The sequence below is a fragment of the Desmodus rotundus genome, chromosome 9 (genome assembly GCF_022682495.2).
Source record: "Desmodus rotundus isolate HL8 chromosome 9, HLdesRot8A.1, whole genome shotgun sequence".
NCBI lineage: Eukaryota > Metazoa > Chordata > Mammalia > Chiroptera > Phyllostomidae > Desmodus > Desmodus rotundus.
The window spans coordinates 90,048,267-90,064,573 of record NC_071395.1 but is presented as its reverse complement, the minus strand read 5'-3'; the positions used below and the strand labels follow the sequence as shown (position 1 = coordinate 90,064,573).

Here is a 16,307-nt window from a genome sequence, read left to right as displayed (position 1 = left end):
CAGTGAGGGAGAGGCAGGACAATGGCCTCGGAGACCTCGGAGAGCGGAGGGCGGAAGGCCTGGGAGGCCATCCAGCCACCTTCCTAAACTCCAGCCCCAAACTAGCCGCGGGGAACCGAGCCAGCCCGCGCCTGCGGAACCTTGGTTGACTGACGGAACGTGAGGCTGTGGGCGGAGCCTCACACACGAGCTGTGATTGGAGCGACCAACACCTCAGGGAAGTGAGAGGGCGAGCCTGCAAGGGATGCGCAGAGGCGGGTGATCCGAGCCCTCTACGTGATTGGCTAGCAATGGAGTGAAACGGGGGGCTGCTTTGATGATTGACAGGCGGTAGACAGCCCTAGGAAACCGCCTTGGCTCTCGCCAATGGCATCTTGCTAGCGTAGGCGGGATTGGTTCATCAGTGTGGTGCCGAATGATTAGCTGGCGGCTGAGAGGGTGTTGGGGAGTCAGGGTGGAGAGGGGGGCGGGCGGTGGCGGCGGGGTGCAGCGACCTTCCCTCCTTGTTATTGGCTGCTGAAATGAGTGGGGGGGTGGTACGAAGGTCCCGCGACTGCCTGGGATTGGCGAGCTCTGGGGTGAGTGACAGGCAAGGGGGCGAGCTGCGCGACCAGCGGTTTGTTTTTCGGAGCGTTCCTGAGGTGGAGAACGGTGGCCTGACGGAAGAACTGCGGGACTGAGTGACTGGCCAGCGGCAGGGCCGAGCGGCGCAGCCGAGGCCAGGCTGGGCCGAGCCGAGGAGCGCCGGGGATGTAGCGGGCCACCCTGCCCATGCCACAGCGCCCGGCCGCGGCCGGAGCCGGAGCCGGAGCCTGGGGAGGCGGCGGGGGGCCCGAGCTCAGCCCGCGCCCCCCGCGCGGAGCCAGGCCCGCTGCCGTCCCCGCCGCCCGGGCCCCCGGCATGCAGTCCGGGCTGCGGAGGTGACACTCGGGCCCGAGCAGCCGCCGCCGCCATCGCCACCATGGGTGAGTGTCGCCACCGCCCCGGCCTGTGCCCGCGCTACTTCGCGTCGCCCCGCCCCGGGATGAGGGGAGGAGGACCCTGGGCCGCCGCCTGACAGGCAGGGACAGCCCGCCCGGCCCGGGCTGCGAACCCGCGGAGCCTGCCCGCCCGGCTTGCGGCTTCACAGCCTGGGCGGGGGTTCTGGCTCTCTTAGCCCACCGGGGCGGCCCCGGCTGGCAAAACGCACTCGGTAGCCTCCATCCGGGCCGCGCGGGGGGCGCATCCCAAGGACGCGGCGGCGGGATCGGGGGGCCCGTGCTTGGCGGCACAGCCCGCTCCGGCCTGAGCGAGCCGGACCGCGAGCTCGAGGGTGGGGGAGCGAGAGCGCAGTGCGGGGCCGGGGCTGGAGGCTGGTGCAGGCCCAGCTGCTGTTGTGTCTTTTCCTTGATTTGCTTTTTTTTCCTGCCTGTGTCATTTCCTTCCCTTTGCTCACACAGGCCGGCCTGTGAGAGAGTTCCCGGGGCTTGCTCTCGTGCTCTGTGCGCGCCCCAGCGCTGGGGGGAGGGCGTGCGGAGAGATAGGCTGGGAGGTGATTAAAACGGCAATCACTGTTATCAACAGCGTGGTTGAGAAATGCGAGCTGAACTCAGATTGCTGCAGGCTGGGAATTGGTCGGGGGCTGCCAGTTACAGTTCACGTCCTCCTTTTTGAAAAATCCGATTGCAACATTGTTCTGCATCATTATTTTTTATCTTGCGATATCCTTGGAATTATATTGAGAGAAGCATTTGCTACACAAAAGAATCTCTATGAAATCATTTCTTTTTTTATCAATATTTGCAATTTCTGTTGTATAGATGTTATCAAAGAAAAGCTTTTAATGTCTTCCACACGCAGCATTTGAACCGAATTCCATACCATGTCCTTTTTTATAACTTAGCAACTGACCATTGGAGTAGATCAAGAAGCAAATAACATTTTAGATGCACTTTGCTTGTCTTCCTGGGTCAGTTATTGGAATACTGTTGTGTGCATTCGCAAGTTTTGGAAAGTTTTGATACTGCCCTAAATAATCAAGGAGTAAACTTTAGTGAAAGAATCCTTTGCAGAGCCATTCATTGCATCTGCGAAGTGCTCCATGTGGAGGGAACATTAGTGTTTGCTTTGCCCTATAGCAAGGTCAAGTCATTTTTGTCGGAGGTTAAGTGTACGCTGTGTCACTTTGGGCAAACACTCTTTTGCCTCCCATCTTTGGACTTTGAATGAACTGCCGTGTAAGTAGCCCAGGCTGCCCCTCACACGGTGAAGGATGGATTCGTTCACCTGCTGGGCTTACTTGCCTTCCCATGCTTTACTTCAGAAGTGCTTACTGTTCTGGGAACGTCTCCTGTGACAATAAGCAGAAAAGGAATCCAGTAAGGCCTGGTATTTAAATACATATTTCAACAAATACTTACTGAACATTTACTGTAAATGGGGCACATCATTCTTCTTGTCCTCTTTAGTCTTGTGTTCTGCAACTTGATGATTGAACTAAAGCTTTGAATTGATTTGTGAACCTGTATTTGTGATAGTCTTCCTAGTAAGTCTTTCCTCTTTGTCCTAGGGGGGCAGTCTTAAGTCCCAGAGAGGAGTGTGAAATGCTTGAGGGTGTGCAGTTCTCCCACTCACCACTTGCTTGACTGGTAAACCAGTTAGAGTGCCCAGATGTCTTGGCTACTTTTCATTGCCTAAAGTGAAAATAGATGTCAAGCCTGTTTTCACATTTCAAATCATTTTCAAAAGTTTAAGTTATAGTCTATGGAGGCGCAGTGATGGAGAGGAAAGAAACTACTGTATTTTTCAGACTATAAGACACGCTCCCCCTCCCCTGGCCCCCCCCTCAGATTTGGGAGGAAAATGGGGGTGCATCTTATAGTCCGAATGTAGCTTACATTTACATTGGTGAAATATTATGTTATTTATGTTATTAAATATTTTACCACATTATTTGCTTCGAAAATTTTTTTCCTATTTTCCTCTAAAACCTAGGTGCGTCTTATGGTCTGAAAAATACAGTATAGGTGGAGTCTAGAGCCCCAAAGGAAAAAGGAGAAAGGTGAGGAGATTGAGAAGTATGGATTACTAGTTACAAAACAGTCATGGGGATGCAAAGTACAACATAGGAAATATAGTCAGTAATATTGTAATAACTATGTGTGGTGCCAGGTGGGTACTGGAAACATCAGGGAGAAGACTTTGTAAAGTATAGAATTGTTTAACCACTATGCTGCACACCTGAAACTATTACAAAATAATATTGAATGTAAACTGTAATTGAAAAAAAACTAAAAAAATTTTATTTTTATTTATATATTTAAAGATTTTTATTTATTTACTTTTAGAAAGAGGGGAAGGGGGGAAGAGAGAAACATCCATGTGCAAGAGATATGTTGATCAGTTGCATTTGCACGCCCCCACCTGGGGACCTGGCCCACAACCCAGGCGTGTGCCATGATTGGGAATTGAGCCCACTACCTTTAGGTTGGTAGGCCAGCACTAATCCACTGAGCCACACCAGCAGGGCTAAAAGATTTTTTTAAAAGAAAAAAGGATCAGTATCTCAGTGTCTTCTCATTTGTCCCAGCGTCAGTTTTACACGAAAAAACCGAGACTGTTGAGGAGGGAATTAACTTGCCTGGTGGCTACAGTATGTTAGGCAAGGTGGTTTGAGAACCACACTGCCTGGCTTTCTTCAGCACTTCCCCCTTGTACCATCCCTTTCCTTTTTGTAGGTGACCTTGACTTGCAGAGCTAAGAGCTAATATTGAGTTCTCCCAGAACCTGGCTCTTAAATTTGCTTTGTGTAATGCTCAGCAAGGACACACACACACACACACACACAGAGTTTCTCTCTTAAATACTAGTTTCCATTTTGGTGATATTAATGATGAAAATTCAAATTCCCAGACCTGTTAGTTTGCTTTAGTTGCTATAGTTATAAATAAACTCAAGGGTTGATAAGAGAGAGACATAGAATTATTAATATTTTCATTATACTTATTAAACTTGAGCACAATGAGGAAAGGACTAAAGCTAATTTGAGTCCCTGCAGGTTCTTTGGCTAATAGTCATATTTTCCTGAGCTGTTCCAAGCTCCAGACTCAAGTCTGCTTGACAACTTGAGTTGCTAATAAAAACAAGTCAAATTTTTTTTTATTGGCTGTTAGCCCCAGTAAATTTCTAGTGGATACTACAATTATCCTTGTATTTCCTATAAATAATAGGGATTTTTTTTTCTTTCATGCTGTGTGGTTATTTTAAAAAACTGAGATTGGTCATTTTTTCTTCATCATGCTAGAATTCTCTCCTAGTTTTAGTAATTATAATGGCAAATGCTGTTAATAATGCATTTGGATTTTTATAAATGCAATCTGAAACTTAGTGGGAAGTATTACCAAATAATATGTAACAGCTTGGAAATGTTACAGGAAACTAGAGTGAACTGAGTCTAGGATTAATGATGGTGTGGTTCTGGTTTGATAACTTGGTTTGAAGTCAGAATCAATGTGATTTACAGATACCTTGTGTCTCTATAGCTCCCAGGCTGTCGGAAGCTCCCAGTTACACCAGTCTCAGTTCAGTTTGGCTAGAGTCTGACCACCTGAGTGGGCTCTGAATAGTTAGCAGCTGTTTTCATTGAAACTGGGATCACCATATAGTGAGTGAATATGGCAGTGATAGAACTAGATTTCTGATAATTTAAAAAATGACAACTGGATTTTAAAACTGAATTTTAGGCATTTGTAAAAAAGTGAATATCTGTCTAACTGAATGTTACTTAGGGGAATACTCAAAAGATAAGAAACAGTTTTGTGGGTTCTATGTAAGCTATCCATTTATTGAATGCCATTTATGTGTCAGATGAAGTGTTAGGCCCTGTATCTGAATTTAGCCTGTCTTTAAGAAGTTACAGTTACCCATGACCTGTGTGGCACAGTGGGCTGGACATTGTCCTGCAAAGCAGGAGCTCGCTGGTTCGATTCCCTATCAGGGTGCATGTCTGGGTTGTGTCCCCTGTGGGGAGTATTTGAGAGGCAACCTATTGATGTTTCTCTCCTTTTCTTTCTCCCTTCCTTCCCCTCTCTCTGAAAATGGATACATAAAATCTTTATAAAATACTTTTTTTTTAACAAAGAAAGCAGCTTTCTTTTGTTTAAAAAAAAGTTACATTTAAAGTGAACCAGAAACATGCAAACAAGTAAGTGCAATGAGGTGTTATAGGTTGTACTTTGTCGAAACTGTGTAAAGGTACACAGGAGGGAGAGATCAATTCTGTAGTTTTAGGATTGACATGATCCTATAGTCAGACCTTTATGTTAATTTCATTAAATGTTTACATATAGTGGTGTTATATTCTTATGATGAAGCAATAACTTACTTTGTAATATATGTTTTTTTATTTTGAACCATCAACTAATATAGAAGGGTTCTTATATCCCAGAAATAGAAAAACAACAGAATTGACTTTAAGATCCAGCAAAAGTTCAACCATGTCCTTGAAGAAAAAAAATTTCTTGTGAATTAAGGGTCAGGCCTTTTTCCTTATACTTACCATAAAATGATGTTTGCCCAGGTATGGATAGGGCGGAGGCAGTGGGAGGAGGTGAAATGTGTAGAGTAAGATAGCAAAGTCTGACTCAGGGAGAGTCCGAAGCACAGGATTTCCCGGGTGAGCATTGTGATTAGACAACCTGGCACAGCAGGGTAAAGCGTTGGCAAGATGAAGAAATAATGTTGTTAGTTAAGCGAAAACAAAGATTTAAATATTACCTTGGAGATTTGTATACAGAATATGGGAAAGAGAGAGTGTCTGATGTAGTAAACAGACATCATGAAGGACGACAATGTTTACTGAAGGACATGGTACTGCTGAAAACAACTCTGGGTTTTTAGCCAAGGGGATTCCTAAGTGAGACTGCCACGAAGACCCTGCTTTTAGGTAGAGAAGTATACCTGGGCCTGGGAGAGTGAATTCCTGATGGAGCTAAAGAGAGAGTAGTGTGTTGTCCTGCAGCCTCCATACCCGTAGGTCAGGGTATCTGGAGAAGGAGTGAATGCTACTGGATAATTAAGGATAGCTGTCTTCTTGAGACGGTTTTAAGAGCTTCCGTATTTTAAACCTGAACTCTAATCCTTGTTTCATAGATCCCTTTTCAATTTTCTATGAATACGCCTCCCTTCTAAATTCTTAATCTCTTAATTTCTCAAATTAACTTCTTCCTTTCTGTTTCTTCCTGGTAGCTTTTAAGTGTGTCAGACCACCCCCCATCCTCAGGAAATCTTTATAGCACACTATTACCCCTACCTCAGCTTGTTCACATGTAAAATTCACAAGTGAATGAACTGTTGATTTCCACTACTTCTAATCCCCAGCTTCTTGATTCCCTTTAAAATTTTGTTTCTACCTCTACCACTGTATTGGACCTGCCTGGCCTATGGTTGCCACTGCCCTTCTTTGCTCTTGGCTTCCATGGTGTCATTATTATTATTATTTTTCCCCAATCTTCTTGAAGTGTTCTTTGCTAGAATACCTTCTTTCTACTCTATAAGGATTGCAACTCCTGAGGGTCAGTCTCTTTTCTTCCCCTCTACATCTCAGTTGCTTTTATGTCGTTTCTCCTCCTCAGTTCATTTTTTTAATTCTCCTGCATAGCTGGAACAGCTTGCTTTTCTGAAAGAATCTTTATTCTTTCATAATTAATAATTATGTAAATAATTATATAAAATCTATATTACTCTTGCTACGCACACTGTAAAAATTTTATTTATTATTTCATAATTAATATTTAATCTTCCATAAGAAAAAACTTTATTCTTCCATAATTAACAGTGTATAATAATTATGTAAAATTATACTACTCTTGCTACTCACACCGTAAAAAAATTTTTTTACACGTGTGTTTGTGTACTCTGGTTTGTATACCATCTAATTCAATCTCTGTCTGTATAACCTCATATCTGTGTGCTGTTTAACCTTTTACACTAGTTTGAATACCTTGAAGATCTCTCAAAAGTAATGTATACTACATGATAGGTACTCAGTAAATGGTTATTGTTAATGATTAATAAAAGTTTAGGAATAAAATTAATTATTAGGGTAAATTAAGTAACCTCCAGTCTTTTCCCATTGACATTTTTGCACTGATGATCATAATAGCCAGCATTTTCTTAGCATTACTAAGTGTGAGGTATCATGAGGAATAATTTGTAAATTTTTTTTCTTTTAACTCTTATGGCACCTCTGTGAAATGATACTTTATTTTCTCCATTTTACAGATGAGGAAATTGAGGTTTAGGGAGAATAAGTGATTTGTTCAAGGCCTCCTTAAACACAGCTCTTTCTGACTCCACAGTTCATTAACTGACTGCTGTACTCTGAGAAACCTGCTATTTGTTTTCTGAAGTTTTGTTTGTTGTTATTTTTTAAGGAATCCCATGCTGGAGCGCTGATAATTCAGTTAAAATCTCAGTCCAGGAAGAAATGCCTAAAAGAGCCACTTGATTTATTTCCTGTCTTTATCCATGTCCTCAGTTTGAATTATCAGTTTAAAAACCTGTCTGCCTCTAGCAGTATATTCAACTTTGGCACAAAATCAGATTCTGTAACCCTGTTTCACTTGTGTCAGTTATCCTGGATCTCAAGAGATAGTGCCAAACCATTTCTGTAGTGTATTCTCAATGCTGAAACTATCAAAAAAGTTTATTCATTAAGTAATTCTAGGAATTGGTTAGCTTCCTGGAAACAGAATTTGTCAACCTGATAAACTACCTCTTGTAATAGCATCATCTTATACAGAGTTAGAAATGGCTTCTGAAATCCACTTGTCATGATTTCACTTAAAAGCATGTGTTTGTGTCTGTGTGTGTGTATTTACTTCCATCTTGGTTCCATGTCTGAGTTGAGACAACTGAAATTCTCAATTCTGAGGGTCGTTACCTTGATATGGAAAACTCCATGCATTCTGCTGTTAGGAATATTGTTGGATGCCCCTCTGAAAATACCTAGCTAGTCATAATCCTCCTTATATTGATCACAATTTAGTGTTACAGTTGGCCCAATTTTACACATACCTATTTAATGATATATAGGCCAATTTACTATATAAGCCCATATATAATACATATATGCCAAACTTCCTAGCTTAGATGTTAATCTCTACTTTTTAAACCTTGGTTGGGATGTTATTCTCTAGTTTTTAAACTTTGGTTGGGAGGTTAAAATACAAAACAAACAAATACATACCAAAACAGTTCCCTTTCTTTAAGGAGCCTATAGAAAATTGTTAGGAAATATAAAATAATTGATGGGATATATGTGTTTTAATTTTGAAAAATGTCTTTCTGTAAATACCAACTTCCTGCTCATTCATTATCTCATTTACCTCATTCGTGTGATACAACTGTATCACTCTCATGCATATTTTTAAATGCATGAAGTAGAATTAGATGGGAAGCTACTCGTACTGGTGTTTTTCCTGCAAGTGAAATCTAATTTTACTTTTCAGAGCAGGCAAAAACCTCATTTTACTGTCTATACTTCATGCCGTTCTTACCTTTCCATAGGGAATTAGAATATTTTCAAGGGACAATGATAAAGGGCAGAAGATTGGCAGTCTCTTTGGGTGGAGTCTTTTGTTCTTGATTCTTTTTTAAGGTGTGCCCCAAGTCTCCAAGTGACTACTTGTCACCAAAGCAAGTATAACAGTTCATCCTTCATGCCTCTTTTCAGATCAACAGATTTATTTATTTTCCATTCTTAGATGCCATTTGAGTGAGCCAGGATCTCTCGAAGGATGTGGGAGAATTTTGCAAAACATGGAATTGGCCTGGTTTGGGTTCTGGGTTTTGGCCAGTTGTCTTTAGTGCATGAGAACCCAAGTACTTCATGCTATTTCAAGAAAAGTGGATTAAAAGTAATGTCTGTAAAACAGAGACAATGCATTGCCTAGTTAGGGAAGAAAAACAATAGAACTGCCTTTTGACTTCCCTATGGGAAGCAGAAGGTCTCTAAACTTGGCGGAGAGCATTCAGAGGCTAGGCTTGTAAAGACAACTTCTTTTCAAAGCAGCTACCTGAGAGGTCCTTCTTTGGTACCTTTAAAAATGTGCTCTCCTACATATGATACTTTAAGTCTGTGACTAACTCTGTTCCATAATCAGCTCTCCATGAATTCATCTTTTCACTCAGTACCCTACTACACTGTGCCATGTTGCTCTTCAGTTCACTCCAACTTTTCATGTTTTTTCCTGGTTGAGTTTATTTGGCGCTGGAAGAATTGCTGTGTTTGAACACCTCCGTTGTCCTCAGTGAATTGGTAAATATTGATGTCAGAGACCTGACTGGAGAACTGTAAAGAATTTATTAAAATTCAAACTACCATAGTCTGACCTTAGTTATCTACGTTTTAGAGACATCAAATGTGTATAATTATAGTTCTGGGGTCTGTCATTTTACCTGGGCAGAACTTCCTGATTAGTTATGTAATTTGTAAAAGAATTTTGCTGGTCTGTACTAAAATATCTTAACCCGTGTGCCATCTTTCATTGCAGATGAACAGGAGGCATTGAACTCGATCATGAAGGATCTGGTGGCCCTCCAGATGAGCCGACGTCCCCGGGTGCCTGGCTATGAGACCATGAAGAACAAAGACACGGGTCACCCAAACAGGCAGGTGTGTGTGGCCTTGGCAGACTTAATAACATTTGGGGGAAAGGGTTTTCAAATAGGAAATACTTGAGAAGCCAAGAATATATACTTTTTAAGTGGTATATATCACTTACCACTTAAAAGATTGTGGAAAGAAGCATGATCTGGAGTTCCAAAGCCTTGTGCATCTAACTTAGTATATAGGGTTTCATTTGTGGAAAATAAGAATAGATCCTTTGTTTTTTATGGGGATGGTATTCATATAACTTTTTTTTTTTTACTGATTATTTGGCCAATATTTTATCCTGATTTTTGATTCCTAACTCAGAGTCTTTTAGCTACCTCACAGTATATACGCATAAAAATGTAATTAATTTTTTTATTAGCTTATATAAAATATAATTAAGGGAAATTTATTTAATAAAATGTCATATGATATACAGGGTCTGGCAGAAGTAGGGCCTGCTTGAGTGTGGTTGATAGGATAATAATGGTATAATAATTTATAGTTTTAATTTGAACATTTCATGTAAAATGTCATATGGTGTGCTTGAGTGTGATATTGTTATGTTACAGAATTACATGCTTATGATCTTGTAATAAAAGATTTTGAATAAAAAAGGGGCATTACTTGTGCAGGACCCTGTATTCTAAAGGTAATAATGAGTGATTTTATTTTTGTTGTTTACAGTTGTTTCCCTTTGTTAATTCAAATAGTTGATAGTGCCTGTTCTATTGAGAGTTGTGGGGTTCTTTAGGAAAATAGTTGTTATTTTTGTATGTGCTGAGAACCTTCTCACCTATAGTGTCATTTACCTGCCTATTTCCTGGGTACTTTGGCCTGCAGAAAGGAGTGAAGGATTGGGAGCTTTCCCCTCTAGTGGGTATCTAGCACTATATCAGATGGTGGTGTTTGGTGTGTTTGATGAAAACTTGTTCATGACATCCTCCCTTGTGCTCCTCCTATCAGCTAACCTTGCTCCTCATTTGCACCTTGTCTACCAATTATTCAGAAGTACTCTTGGCTTAGAGAAAGTATGACGCCCTAGAACTTTTTCTGTCCGAGGTCTGCTAGGCTTAGCCACCTAGAGTATTTCTTGTCTTTAGGGAAACTGGGGACCCTAAGTGCTTTTGTTTCATGCTAACAGAAGGATTAGTTTAGAAAGCTGCTTATATTTTTATGGTTACCTTACAGAACTGGGGGAACAACAGAACAGGACCCATTCTTGTACTATTTTCATGCATTATTCTGTCTAATTGTGTGGGTTCTCCCCTACTGCAATTCATTGCTATTCAAAGCTGCTTTTGGAAGGAGCATTTTACCAGAAGTGAGTCCCCTCCCCCAGGCTTGAGCCTAATGACCTCACTTTCCTTCCTGTCTTCCTATGTGCTGTGTGCTTGCTAACTCTGCTCTAGTCAGTTGGTCTTTCTCCAAACAGGACTACTAGCCTGGGTATCAGTTCATAGGTGAAAAGGAGAAGCTTTCTTCCTTAAAATATATTTCTTCATATATTAAAAAAAAAATATATATATATATATATATATATATTTTTTTTTTAGAGAGAGGGGAAGGGAGGGAGAAAGAGGGAGTGAAACATTAATTGGCTGCCTCTTGCACACCCCCAGCTGGGGACCTGGCCTGCAACGCAGGCGTGCATGTGCCCTGACTGGGAATCCAACTAGCAACCTTTCAGTTTGTAGGATGACACCCAACCCACTGAGCCACGCCAATCAGGGCAAGAAGCTTTCTTGAGTTGGAAGGCCCAAAGGGACTAGGCTGGAAAGAGGGAGGGTAGAGTGGTCTCTGATTGATCCTTGAGGGGTATTTACCTTGTAGGAATCCTTCTGCTTAGAGCCTAACAGTCGTCATAGAAAAGTCCTGATCTTTTATTGTGGCTACTGCTGGTATTGGAGTGTACTCAGTGGTTATGAAAGTAGGAGGCTATGAAAAACATTGACTACTGGTTAGCAAGTAATCTTAGCAAGAGGTATGGGCTCTTTGGACCCATCATTTATTTGAATATCATCAAACTTTTTCTGTTACATAGAGGATACAAACTATTAACCTCAGGTTTTTGTTTTTAAAGAAAAAAACATAACAGCATCAGCTCAGCCCTTCTGAACAGCCCCACAGTAACAGCAAGCTTATGTGCAGGGGCCAGTGAGAAAGAGGAATTTCGGGTAAGGAACCAAATTACCCGTTAAAGTTAAAATATGCTTTTAAACCTGACACTAGTGTTGGAAGAGTATGGAGTTCATTTCCCAGACAAGTCGTTTTAGTGGGTTTGTACGGAACATTGGTTACTCATTACTGATGTGCTGTGCTTCTAGTCACCATTTCTCACAACAATATTATTCTGTTCATAAGCAGACTCTATCAGTGCTATCCAATAAATTTTCTGTAATGATAGAAATGTCCTATATTTGTGCTGCCAGTGTAGTAGCCACTACCACACATAGCTAATGAGCAACTAAGGAACTGAATTTTAATTTTAATTATTTTAAATATAAATAGCCACATGTGGCTAGTGGCTATTGTCTTAGACAGCACAAGTTTATATACTATATAAGGAATGGCTGATTTGTTGTGCAGGACATTCAGTACATGCTTGGAGATGTTAGTGATTCATTGACACACTCATTTCTTCACACAGGTCATAAGTTTCTACTCATTGTCATAACTTGTGAAGCTGTGGAACAAACATGGCTGTTTAGAAATTGAAGCTCAAAGTTTTATGCTAATGTTGGATAAAGGGTCAATGATAGTTTTTTTCCCTTATAAAGTCAAGGTTGTGGAATGGTTTCTCCTGGGAAGTGTAGCAGATGTTCAACTTCTGACCAGGAGAGGTGTTCTTCAGCAAAATCCTGAAAGCAGAAAGAGGGAGGAAGTCTCAATGAATGTATTTCTAGGAAGGACCGGGTGAGCTGGGGGTGAGGCGGCACCTTTGGGGAGAGAGGTGTTCACAACTTAGTGTAATGAAAAGAACCGACCTGGCCTGGCTGGTGTGGCTCAGTGGATTGAGTGCTGACCTGCTAACAGAAAGTTGCCGGTTCAGATCTGCCACCCCCACCACTGGGTCCCCCCCATCCCCCGCCCCATCAGGGCACATGCCTGGGTTGCATTCTCCACCTTCCCTTTCTCCTTCCCTTCCCTTCTGTCTGAAAATCCTCCCTTCCCCTCTCGCTGAAAATAAATAAAATCTTTAAAAAAGAAAAGAAAAAAGAACCAACCTAAAAGCCTGGAGACATTAAAATATGTTAACATAGGACTTTACAGTTTACAGAGTGAATTCACATTTACTATTATTCTTGTTTTTGGCATTTGGCCTGGGGTAGAATTAATTTTTTTCTCCATTACCACATCTTCTGCCATAAGGCCCATGCTTAAAAGTGAGGAATGAAAGATCAAAACCTCATTTAAATGGCTAAGAGATGTCAGATTGGACTAAATATTCAAATTGCGGAGTTCCGGTTGAAAGTAACCAAGTACTTTAGCCAGCAGGACAGATTGTTTATTCAGGGGAGAGATGGCGCTGGCAGGGGCAAATAGCACTTCATTGTGAAAATGGCAGTGTTGGCCACAAGGTAGAGCTGAGATTGGCGCAGCTCCATTGGGTTCAAGCTTGGTATAGCAAGGAAAGCCAGAGGAGCCATGGGTTCATTGACCGAATTGTTTGGGGGCTGAGGCCTGGAAGAACTACAAAACTTAATTTAATATCTCTGTTTGGCAGGATTTCAGATATCCTCTTCCCTAAGTAAAGAAGCTAAGTAACTGGTTGAAAAAGAGAATGTTTAGAGAACAGCTAAGCATCTGAGCAGCTATGGAAGTACGTAGGCAATAAGGTGCTCAGCCATGAACTATTTGCTAGGAGGTATGATCTGTGTTCTTTGTATTTTCCCTCCTGTGCATTAGGTCCCTGAAAGCCTACAGCTTGGTTAGGGCTGGCTGGACATTCTTAGATGTATTGCACATCCTAAGTGTGCTGGGGCCTGTGGATTGTTTTGCAGGTGGTGATGTGCATCGTCCCTTTAGCCGTCATCCACTCACAGAGCTTTATAATCAGCGGCGCTAGCTGTTTCTCTGTAAGGTTGACCACGTAGTTTAGTGAAAAGATTACTGGTCAGAAGCCATTAACATAGGCTTTTTACAATTAACAGAGGGCTTTCCACAACAGTTAATAACAGTAACAACAACAATAAGCTTGTGTATAATACTTTAAAGTTTACACAACATTATTGAGTAGAGCCAGGAAGCAAACTCAGATCTTCTGACTGACTTCTGGTCACAGTAATTTTACTGTGTATAAGTCTAATAGCCTTTGTAAACCTCAGTATTTCAGTTGTAAATACTGAGGTTTATAATACCCACTGTGTCTACCTCTTAAAGCTGTTTTAAGGTCATGGACAGACAGTAAGCATTTTATACATTGTAAAACAAATGTTCAAATATAAAGTAGTAATTACATCACGTCTGTTATGTTCTGGCAAAGTGAGTATGAGCTCTAGCGAAAGCTTCTGACCAGAATTATGTGCACTGTCATGGAACTGAAAGGGTTAAGATTGTCTGCCTTTATTAGATTGTCCTTACTGTCTTATGGCCCTTTGCAAACTTCTGAAACTATCCTCATTTCTGAAATGCCCAGTGGAGGAAGAAATAGAATTCTTATTTCCACAGATTCCTGTTTCCCTCAAATCTTATCAGAATGGTAAGTAGAGGCTTGAACAGAGCCCAGGGTCTTGGTCCGACTCTCCAGATGTTCCCCAGTCGGTGCGCCAGGATGGGAAAGTTGCTTTCTTTGTAACAGGCAAAGCAGCTGCAGGTCTCTTGGCTATTAGGTCTAGAGAATTTTAGGAATTGTTCCCCCAGCAGGGCCAGTGATTTAATAGATTGCCTTTTATTGTAGACCTGGCTCTTCAGGACTTCCTTTGTCTTTCAAGGGTTCTTGGTAAGATAAGATAGGCTAGCTAGTTTGGAAATAAAACATAGAGCAAAACACAAGCCTCGTATTCTATTTTGTAAGAAGCTGCTTTATAATGTCTTCTACTGATACCTTAGGACTTTTATGAGCCACACTTACAAGTAAAATTATTTTTGGTGCCTTTTTTCTTCTCATTTATTTATTATCTTTGGCAAAATAAGGACTCCAATGCCAAGGAAGTAGGAGCCATCAAAAGGATATAGCAAAAACAGGGAGAGAGAACATTACAGAATCAGAGAGAGGGTACCAGGCCTGATGGATGGCTGAGGCCTTTGCCAGGTCAAATTAGTTGACAAACCTTTGTTTAACAAACTCTGTTTGATTTTTTTTATATTCTTGGGAACCCCCTTGGGTTACATGTTCAATAGCTGAGTTCAGACTTTGAGAAGATCATTTTTGCATAAGTTTAGTGTCTCTGTTGGTTACTCTTATTGCCCCTGCTGAGTTCCCAAATATGTAGCTCACCTGGGAGGCCTGTGCTGTTCTTCTCCTGGGTGTGGCTCTCACTCTTCCTCTCACCAGATTGGCTCTAGTAGGCAGATAGGGGATTTGAACCTATCTAGACATGAGTTTTTGTTCTGGAACTTTTTTCTCAGCAGCTGTGGCATCTCTCCATTCAGTTCAACATGTACTTAGAGTAAAATTTCTTAGATATACAAAAGAAATATAAGTTCTGTTCACTGTACCCTAGAAAGTATGCAATCTTATTGGGAAATGAGAAATTCATGAAAAAAAGAAACTAAGGTAGAATACGACTATGCCTAAATATATGGTACAGGTAGTAAGTGCTATTGGAAGCCAGGAAAGTGAAAGATGAACTTGGGCCAAGGAGTTAGGGAGTCATTTCTAGAAGAGGTGCTACTTGAAGTAGGCTGTAAAAGTTGAGTTAGGTGGAAAGGAAGAAGAGTGATTCCAGGTTGGGAAACTGAATGATTAAAGGCCTAGGGGAAGGAATGAATATGGTATATTTCAGGAAATAGGCCCTGGCTTGTGTGGCTCCGTGGATTGAGTGCTGGCCTATGAACCAAAGGGTCGCCGGTTCAATTTCCAGTCAGGGCACATGCCTGGGTTGTGGGCCAGGTTCACGGTAGGGGGCACTCAAGAGGAAAGCACACATTGATGTTTCACTCCTTCTCTTTCTCCCTCCCTTCCCCTCTCTCTAAAAATAAATAAATAATTTTTTTTAAAAGGAAATATTGTGGACATTGATTTGTGTGGAGAGAGGGTTCCTGTCAAGAACAAACAATGTAAGATGGTTAGGTAAACTGAATGAGCTTAAATTCCAGAGGGCTTTGAGTGATAGCTGAGAATTTAGACTTTATTCCATAAGGTCATGGGGATCACTGTTTACTTTTTGAATAAGGAAGGGGCATGTTGAAAGCCGTGGTTAAGATTATCGAAATTGTAGAGGAATGCAAACTATGTTGGAAGTGGATTGCCAAGAAGTACAGATTTGCTTTTGGAATCCAGGAGTGAGAAAAGGGGGCTCAATGAGAGCGATGATGGAGAGAATGGGTAACAGAGTCTTATACCAAAGGCCTTTGAAGGGAGAGTTGAAACTTGCTGTCTGTGAGGAGCGGAAAGAAACAAAAGAATCCAGCAGAACTCAGAGGTTTGAGCCTGTAGCTAAGAGAGCATTGGTACCAAGGTTAGAAATAGCAACTCTAAGAAGGGAGACTAGTTTAGGAGGGTAATTGA

At 41.6% G+C, this 16,307-nt stretch overlaps 1 protein-coding gene across 2 annotated transcripts in view; it reads left to right on the top strand.

Moving 5' to 3' along the window:
* The first annotated feature begins 579 nt into the window (after positions 1–579).
* MAP3K3 (mitogen-activated protein kinase kinase kinase 3) overlaps positions 580–16,307 on the top strand; it is a 58,375-nt gene continuing 42,647 nt past the window's right edge. Inside the window, exons 1-2 of one of the 2 annotated variants that reach the window (XM_053930557.2) lie at positions 580–965; positions 9,534–9,655. In XM_053930557.2, coding sequence (XP_053786532.1) covers positions 962–965; positions 9,534–9,655 — 126 coding nt within the window. In that variant the 5' untranslated portion in view covers positions 580–961. The remainder of the gene's footprint in view (positions 966–9,533; positions 9,656–16,307) is intronic. The other variant, XM_053930556.2, reaches the window with a different exon arrangement.